The 9,524-nt window shown below is 38.4% G+C and overlaps 1 protein-coding gene across 2 annotated transcripts; it reads left to right on the top strand.

The window, feature by feature from the left end:
- Positions 1–285: 285 nt before the first annotated feature.
- Positions 286–7,848, top strand: LOC140945804 (hypoxia-inducible factor 1-alpha inhibitor-like). Of its 2 annotated transcripts, none has more exons than XM_073394855.1 (9): positions 286–437; positions 948–1,129; positions 1,740–1,855; positions 2,168–2,318; positions 3,176–3,349; positions 4,185–4,280; positions 4,919–5,055; positions 5,830–6,247; positions 6,755–7,848. In XM_073394855.1, the coding sequence occupies exons 1-9, from the start codon at positions 335–337 to the stop codon at positions 6,815–6,817; spliced, it is 1,440 nt and encodes a 479-aa protein (XP_073250956.1). In that variant the 5' UTR covers positions 286–334; the 3' UTR covers positions 6,818–7,848. The 2 variants fall into 2 exon arrangements, with proteins under 2 accessions (XP_073250956.1, XP_073250954.1); XM_073394853.1 differs by having other exon boundaries at positions 287–437; positions 3,158–3,349.
- Positions 7,849–9,524: the final 1,676 nt, after the last annotated feature.

Raw genomic sequence — 9,524 nt, 5'->3', positions numbered from 1 at the left:
CCTTTTTGAAGTTATTCCGTTCATTTAGATATCCCTCACATTTATCGAATGTTTTGTTCTCCAAAAGCTAGTAACCTTTGGTTCTTAATGTATAAATGTATTCTGATTCAAAGTAATTAAATCATAAAAATTATCAAATATTAGATTCGGAGTGTGAACAATTTTTAACCGAGTAGGTTTTTGCAGATATTGTCGGGTGATTCTTTGTCAAGTAATTTATACGTTTTATCATTGCAATGAAGGTAATGAAAAGTGATTTTTAATTATTGATTTATTTCTTTTAGCTGTCCTGTGAAGAGAGAAAGAGGCAAGAAATAAATAAATCCCGAGAAGCATGTCAAATTCACTCTTATGGCTGATCAGCTTTTTCTGCTGCCATATCGTCACTGGTGATTCGTCATGCAAAAATCAAGGCGGGGTTACGCATGCCAACCCAGGTAGACTACAAGGTCACTATATTTAGCTTGATTTTTTTAAATAATGTGTTTCCAGGATATCTTTTTTCCTTAAATCACCCGAACCTTCCCTAAAAAGATATAGAAAGGACGGTTCCTAGATGTCGATATCTTTGACATTGCTTAAAGTTTTTTAATTTAATTTTTCTTAAGGGAAGCTCCGCTTTTAGGCCTGGCTTAATCCCGTATATATTATATAAATTAAATATCTAAAAAATAAATATAATGATCAAAATTATAATTTTTCACTTGCAGGAATATTTTAATATTTACTCGAGAATGTTAATAAGTTGCATGTTAAGTTAAAGTTTAATTTTTCAGTAAAATGCATGCCCTAAATCAAAGAAATATGTTATAAAAATTAGATAATAAAAATCTTATGGGGAATGGAAAGACTTAGAAATGTATGATTACAGAAATAGAGAATTTTTACTATCTCAAAAATTATATATCTATCTCGAAACTCATCTAAGCTTTTTTCGCTTGGCACAGGGGATTGCAGTAACCATTGTGAACATCACATTGTACCAAATGAGGATCACAGATCTTATAGTTGCGGCAGGAATAAAGAAACTGAGATTCCAATATTCCGTGGAGTTTATACCTTTCCGGTGGACCCAATTCCACGAAAAAATTGTTTTGACGAGGAGGCAATGCAATTTCTTCAGGATGGGGTAAGCAAAATAAAACCTAATCCCAGCCCAGCTTGTGTATCAGGCGCAGGATAAATTTGAGGTGTGCCCTCGAGGAAGGATCGGTGAATATTTGCAACAATGCGTAACACTAATATTTCTTATTCATTGGTCACTCACGCTAGATTTAAGTCGACTCGACTTATATGAAGAAGCTTTTTTTTAGGAAATGCCTGATTGTTTTCAAGTTAGACGTGAATTTGTCTGCTTGTGCTCAAGGCTGTTCATATAACAAAAACTTAACTCTTGCTTGACATGCACTTGCAAAAATTGCTTAGACATTGATACCCAGTCATTCCACCAGGGGCGGATCTAAGGGGAGGGTGCAGGCTGTTCCCCTCCCCCCCCCCCCCCCCCCCTGAGATGACCTGCAACTGGTATCCTGCAAAAAACTATGTGGTTTATTGGTGTTGAAGTAAAACATGAGACGAGATTGAAGAATTTATATGTTAAACGCCGTAAACATGGTAGTTTAGCACGTCACATCACCAGTCAGTTACGCCTTTCGTTAGTGGTGCACCCCCTCCTAAGAAAAATCCTGGATCCCCCCTGTTCCACCTTAAATAGCTCGAAGTATTTTTTTTTTTTGCAGTATCCGGTGGTTCTTGAAAACTGCACGTTTCACAAACCAGCCATGAAATGGACCATAAATTATCTCAAGGAAAACTTGAAAGACAAGGATCACACAGCATATTTTTCGAAAGACAGGTAAACTGTAGGCTCGATTACCAGCCGCTGTTCGGGAAAATGAGCCCAGTTAAGAAAAGGTTGATTGTAAAGCTAATAAGCAGAAACTTTAAACAGCTTGATACCCTTCCTTATGAAGAGTTCATATGTCAAGAGACTACAGTAGGATACGACAGAGATTATACGTTTTTACAGAAATAAGCTGAAGCTTATATAGTTAATGAAGAGAATCCTACATTTAACGCAGGCAGCTGCATGATCAGCCAGCTTTGTACAAGGAGGAGGAGATTATTGAATAATCTGAGATAATCTATTCTCTTTCTTCAACATCAGAATATTCCTTTACTATGACGATGACCGAATCAAGGGAGCGTTCAAGGAGTGGCACCCACCTACGAAAAGGATGTTGATGTACTTTACGAATTTTTCAGAATTAATGGATGAGCTTGAAACAGCTAACAATGGGAGCCGCGCTTATTTCCAGGTATGGCAAATGCATCTAAATTAGACCTTGGTTGATAAAGAGTGTTCTCTTGGTCGTATGTTGGCGACAATAAGATTAAGGACATCAAGGATTGCAAATGGTTCAAATATACTTTTGTGGGCTCAGTTTACATCTTCGGCTCAAACTTTCTTTTCCTTTTCTAACTCATTAACTTACTTTACCATATATGCATACCCAGAACTGAAGTAAATATAAAATTTGATTTAACCACAACATAAATTTATTATAACACTGGCGTGTGCCTGAAAAGCGACCTCGTCAATTTTATAGATTTAATCTGAATATGCCCTTTCCAGCACTGTTTAAAATTGCAGTCGTATTAATACTTGACCACTGGCAGTCGCCTTTTTCAATGTGGTAGTCCAGTTCAAGAGTCCGCCATTGGGAGCTCACTGTTTTCTTTTTTGTTCACAAATTGTGAGACAAGGCATTAATGGTACGCTTCTATTAGTCACTTAGTATAAAATGATAGGAATGCTACTGAACACATGCACGTTAAGTACTAAAAAGCTAACAAAACATATATCACCCCACATAATTAAGGGAGTCCGAATTATGGAATCCTGGAATTTGGAATCCGGGATACAGCTCAAAGATTCCGGAATCCCACTAACGATTGGAATCCAGAATCCAAGTTCCATTGACAAAGACTGGAATCGAGTACCTGGAATCTGGAATCCGTGGCGGGGAATCCAGAATCTTGGATTCCCTTATATCGGACGACATGTAACAGAGAAGTCTGATCAGTAGGCTGCATATCGATCACCATATCTTCTATGACGGACGTACTTTAACTCTATGTTTTTGCATTAATATAGTCATTAGTGTACCTTCAGGATGGTGTGAGTGACTCTTTGTGGAAGGATGTCAATTCTTTCAACTATAGTTTTTTGCTTGACCTTGTAACGCGCTTGAACTGGGGCGAGGATGTTTCTAACTTGCTATTGGTTGGAATGCCGGATGTAGTGACGCCTGCGCACTTTGACATCTTGGAAAATCTTTATGTCCAGGTGGGTAATAATTCAGTTTCGAGGAACCTTGTGGTCCCTCCCATTTTCCAAAGGAAACCCTGGGAACGAGCTGAATTTTTAATTCGCCATGACCGCTGAGTGAAAGAACTGAGGGGGCACTTTGACAGGGTTAGCCCGCATTTGAAGTGGATATATTGACAAATCCCAGCGAGAAGATAAAAAATGTTTACAACTCTAAAAACAAAAGGGGCTATTAACGTATTTAAAATTTTAAGGGGAGAACGTTTAGAACCAAGTCCCTTGTACCACACACGAGATGTACGTCATCTGATTAAGGTTTGAATATCCCTTGATGTTCAATGTCTGCAGGGTGAAGACTCTTTTTTCAAATGTCGAACGGGCTGGTGATGCAACCAAAATCATGCAACTTTGACAGAAAATACCAGCGAAAATAGTGTACCTCGGGTTTCAATTGATTGGAATGGAGTTTAGTCATAGCCCATCAAAAGGTAAAGAAACAAAGAAAAAAAGAGAGAAACTAAAGAAAAGAAATGAAAGAAAGAGGAACGACAAATGGAAAGAAAGTAAAGCGAAAAAAAAAATTGCCTTCTGCAAATACGTCAGGAATGACAGCGAGCCTAGTTCTCGACTTGTAAACAAAGCTTTGTCTTATGTTTTTGTTGAAAAGCCAGAAAACGGCTTTTCAACGAAATGTTCTGGGGTTGAAATAACGACAAAACTGAAAACGGACCTATGGACGTATCCCTAAATGACAGAAGTTGGTCAAGTAATACCGTTTCGAATGGTCACGCCTATTACTTATTTAACTATAAAACTGAGTGTTAAGTAATAATAAAAATATCTTTACCTGCAGATCTTTGGAAGGAAAAGAGTTATTCTGTTCAGTCCAGATTATTTTGGTTCTCTTTACCCTTATCCTGTGGGACATCCTCACGATCGACAAACTCAGGTGAGAATATTTTAAATATTCATCAGCCTTTTATGCTCTAATCTTTCGGTGGTGTTGATTGGAAATAAAGGAACCGGCGCGAAGGACAAAATTGTGTAAAAGTTACACATGGTCTGAAATTAGGCATCATATCCGCAAACACGATGTAAACATTTTTTGTCAAACGTGTTTCGTCCTTGGTAAAATGGTCTAATTTCAGCTTAAGCCCATAGCGTTCACGGTTCGGTCAATCCTGCACTCTACCGTGAGCTGTAACGTCATCAAGAGAGATTCGAGCACCCTTTCCCAGACTTCGTGCGGAAAATGGAGCATGAGGAGCGCCTAGTCTAATGGTCTAATTCCAGTGCAAAGTTCTCCCTACCGACCCCCCAAAGCTGTCTCGCAGAAGATTTTTCGTTTTACGACCATCGCGCTCCCGTAATGAGTCGGCTTGATTTGGTCAGTATGTTAGCTAGAAGGAAAGGCTTATTGTTTAAAGCTTGTTGGGCAAATTTAGATCTGTCGATATGGATTCAACAAATGCCATGTTTACATGTAATTCAACCCGATAATCGCTAAGTATGAGGGTTTGGATGTTGATATGCTCTCAAAAATATTTGTTCTGTTCGCCTACGAAATTCACCTCTTTCTCTATGCAGGTGGACTTTGAAAACCCGGACTTGAGCAAGTTTCCTCGATTTAGCGAGATCAGGGGCATGGAGGTATCCCTTGAACCAGATGAAGTACTTTACATTCCAAACTACTGGTGGCATTACATCGAAAGCGAAAGTCACAGGTAACTCTTCCGCGGCGTTAGCTCATTATCAGTTATCGCAACTGCAGCTCTCTGTTATAGGGTGGGGTGAGAGGGTGTAGAGTTCATTCTCGGTGCTCCTGCCTTCCAGGGTTAATCATCATGAAAACTGGTACATGCTCTAATCACACCAAGAGACATTATGGTCTTTGAAATTTCAAGAATAAAAATCGGAAGCATGTGGCAAAATATCGCTCATGATTTTATTGTGGGTATTCGCCCATTCGATTCCCCTAAAACCTGGCCGTTTCACTTGTCCAAAATTTTCTTGTGGCTCTTCAAAAAAATATTAAAACTTTGGATTCGTGGAAGAGATTTGATAATTTTTCGTCGCAGTTTCTTAGAAACTAGATAGACACCCTGGAAAGTTTCTTTGTGTACTTTATTTTTTCCACCAAAAAAGGTTGCACTGCTATTTTTACCGTTCGATCGAGGTTAAGCCCTCTCCCAATCACAAAATGATAAAACTTCTAACATTTGTTTACTTAGTTGTTTCCTCCACTACGACATTCTCGCAAAAACTCGTAGTAGAATGACGACAGCCATCACGTTTTTCCTCCAAAATGTCGCTGGTTCACGCGCACTCACTATTTTGTATTGAGGAAATCTCGTTCTCGCAGTCGTGCTAGTCATAGAATCTTAAGGTTTTGTTTTGCATATATTGTGAACTGTAAAGAGACCATAGGACCTATTATGTATTGCTGAGACTGTTCCTCATGGCCTACCTGATGTTAACAATCTTGTTCTTCTTTCTAGTAAAACCATATCAATGAATTTCTGGTTTGATCCAAAGAACGATACCAAGACAAAAAGCGATAACGCCACTGAGAAGGTGGATACCTCAAGTGTTCAACTGGAAACTGGCGAAAACCAGCAAGAAGGTGGTAGTCTTAAAACTGATGGAGATGATGCAAAGGAAACGCAGTCAAACGGCGAAGGTGCGTATGCGCTAAGTGAATCCGAACGGAATAAAGATACACATCCCGAAGGCCAAGTTAAGATCGACGATCGAACGAAAGTTAGTTCTGAAGAAACAACCACAGAACCTGGAGCAGAAAAAAAGGAAGCAGTCGAGGAAGATGAAAAAGAGATCGAGTTATCTGCAAGTCAATATATAGCACTTCTGAGGGAAACGGAGACATCACTCTTCAAAGCTACTTTCAGCCACAAGAAGGTAGTCTCGTTCAGAGCACTTTTTAACAGTTTTTTAAAGTGATATACATGAATTGGAGGAAAAGGAAAATATCTGATGTTGCCAAAAAAAAATTTATATTTGCTTATTCTGATCCGGCTTCGCGATAAAATAAATATCATGATCAGCGAAGAAAATCAAAGGGATTTTTGCCTTGACTAACGGGGGGGAGGGGGGGGGGGCGGGGAGGGGGGCAAATAAAGGTGCATTATGGGAGACGTGCGAGTGGCGTATAGTGCAATTCGGCTAATATGGCACATTTCTTCCAGCTTTACGTTGAGAAGGAAAAGCATAATTGCCACTTATTACTTGCAGTCAAACAATTTGCGCGCAAAGAAGAACGTCAAACTGAACCAGATTACGCTTTTTAAAACTTTTAGTTGCCATAAATAATTTTAATAATGGTAGGACGAATGGCTTTTTAACTGATACTTATACTTACTTATTACTTACTTATACTTACACAGTTTTGCCGTCTTTTCTTTTTAGGTTAAGCAAATTTTGGAAGATCTGCTTTCAAGACGATTCGATTATATCAAGGAGCTCTACTAAAATAGACATCTAATGTTCAAGAAGTAAATCAAAGAAATCGTTAGTTTGAAAAAAAATAAAAAAAAATAAACTAAAGAACGTTAACATAAATAGAGGATATTACACGGTTGCACGAAGATATGAATTTTATTTTCGAGTGGCAAAACAATATTTTACGAACGAGCGCAGCGAGTGAGTGAAATATTGTTTTTGCCACGAGAAAATAAAATTCATATCTTCAAGCCGCCGTGTAATGATCTTTTTATTATATAGACAAAAGGACATCGATAAAATAATAGAGGGAAATTATCGAAATTACGTCATCGATAAACTCACGCGTGAGATTATGGAAAATAAACCACTCGGGTCCCAGATGTAGTTTTTATGAATGTTACGAGTGGTATATTTTCCAGTAAAACACTCGTGTCTATATAATAAATAAGAATAAACTATATAAAACAACCTTGAGCTGGAACCAATGGGAAAGGTTCATCATTTTTCGTTATCCCTTGACACAATCAAGTTACTTAAGTGCTAGTGATGCTGTGAAGAGTATCACTTAGCGTTCAGTGAAACAATGAGTTGTTTTTTTATTGCTGAAACATGTAATTATCAACCAGCGGATTTATTATCGGGTAGGCTGCGTGCAAGCTCTCCGGGGCGCTCTGTCTGGCGGCGGGGCGCCCTGCCACCAGAGCGCCCCGGAGAGCTTGATCGCAGGCTATCAGCGGGGAGTAATAACAGCGATACCTCAGTCCAATTTATATATGTATATATAACACACCGAGGAAAGGATGAGAGAACATGGGAAACAGTGATAATTCTTGACAGACTTGTAGCTTCCAAAGAAGCTTTTTCGGCTTTGCTTAGGCGGAGGTGAGGTGGGGTTTCTACTTTCCCCACCTGACACCAGAGAGAGATCGTCGGGGAAGCTTCTTGCAGGCTTCGACAGTTTTTTGTTTTACTATTATTACGTGATCCTGGCTTGTCCAATACATTCATGAAATTAGAAATAAGAATAAAAGAGAAGAGTAAAGATGCATAGGCAACAATACGTTTTTATTGCTTGCGTGTGTGGTCGAAGGACAGGAGTCATTAACGATTAAGTTTGTATGCCATTTGCACTAGTATTACACAGGCTTTACATAGATTCCTTTATTGATAATTACTGGCTGGGTGATTTTGATGTTTATTTTTCAAGGTAGACTAAGCAAAAAACATTATTCTAGAACTTCGCTGTGACTGTCGCAATTTCCGCGTCAAAAGTGAAAATTGATTTTAGGACTGCAAAGACGGAAGTCTTTTCATTTATTATGTAAAATACTCGTCTGTAGGTTAGCTCGACTGCCGCTTTATGGTCTGATGCCTCGGTTCAAAAATTAATATCACTTCCAAAGGAACGCTAAGAAAGGCTGCAGCTTTTTTACTGGTAATAAATAATAATGAAATTTGGACATACAATTTTGGTAAAATTTAAAATAACCATTTCACGTCGACTACATTAGTGCGGGAACTTTCTTTTAAACATTTTTCATGGATCATAAACTGGCTAAAAAAAGAAAAGATGTTCTGGCCACGGTCAATGATCAATTACTACATGTGACTGCACTTACAACGCGTAAAAACGGGAATCAATCATTTGCGCTGAAGGAAGTTTCAACTAAAACTTAAGTTTAGCGCGCTTCAGAAAGGTCCAACACTTAGTAGTTATCGGCCAAGAGCTTATCGGACTAAATCTACAGTTGTTACGGTGAGACAAGAGATGGAAGCCGTGAAATTATTTTTGATGTTCTATATCCTGATGTTTTCCACGGTGCACGGAGGTAAGGTTTTAGCATTCATTACACTCGAACAGTCATTGTTTTGATTATATCAATGGAAACTTATCATAACTAACCTTGATACTGATCCAGTGATTTATTTTCAGATATTTTAGGTATTTAACGTCTTTGAAAATGCTAAAAACACACACTGCTGAGAAGGAGATGAGAACTATTTTGCACCGAGGCAACGAAAAACTAAAATGCCTTGGAGGCCACATGTATCAATTAAACTGCATGCATAGAAACCAGTACTAATCAAGTTAGCGAAAGAGATCGAAAGACAGCAATGAATAAAAATATCAAATAATGCGATGGCAATAGTTCCATTTTGTTTTTGGCTCGTGTAACATGCATTACGTTTTTGTTGTGAAAGATACGAAGATGTTTATTTGCACTACTTCCGTCAAAATGGCGTGCATGTTCCGATGCAAAATTCTCTGAAAACCGTAACTGCGTCCGTCTCGTAACCACTTTAATGATCGCCGGAGGCTATTCTGCAAACTAGCTTCAAATTCTGTGCATATAAAACGAATACAAATGTTGTTTCTGAAAGCCTTTTCTCACTAGTACTCGACAAGCATAGATGCACTTTTGAAAAGTGCTTTTTTTTCTTTACGAGTCAGTTAGCCTTAAAAAAAGTATATATTTTTTTGCTGGCCGTGGAAACGTTTCTGTTCTGATTAGTAGTCACTTAACGAATGCTTTTGCTTTAGACGATCTCCTGTCTTTGCATTTGTTCAGTTAATTCCTAAATGTACCTTCTTTTAGAAAATGAAAAACACCCCGAGAAAGACCTAGACTTCAGTAGTCATTGTTATAATTATTATTTTTCCGCCAGTAAAGACTTTAGGCCCTACTTTAGATTTCAGGAAGTCTTTTTTGGAAGGGAGAGAGAGAGAGAGGGA

The sequence above is a fragment of the Porites lutea genome, chromosome 8, assembly GCF_958299795.1.
Source record: "Porites lutea chromosome 8, jaPorLute2.1, whole genome shotgun sequence".
Lineage (NCBI taxonomy): Eukaryota > Metazoa > Cnidaria > Anthozoa > Scleractinia > Poritidae > Porites > Porites lutea.
The sequence above is the reverse complement of the archived record's forward strand: the minus strand, read 5'-3'. Positions and strand labels throughout refer to the sequence as shown.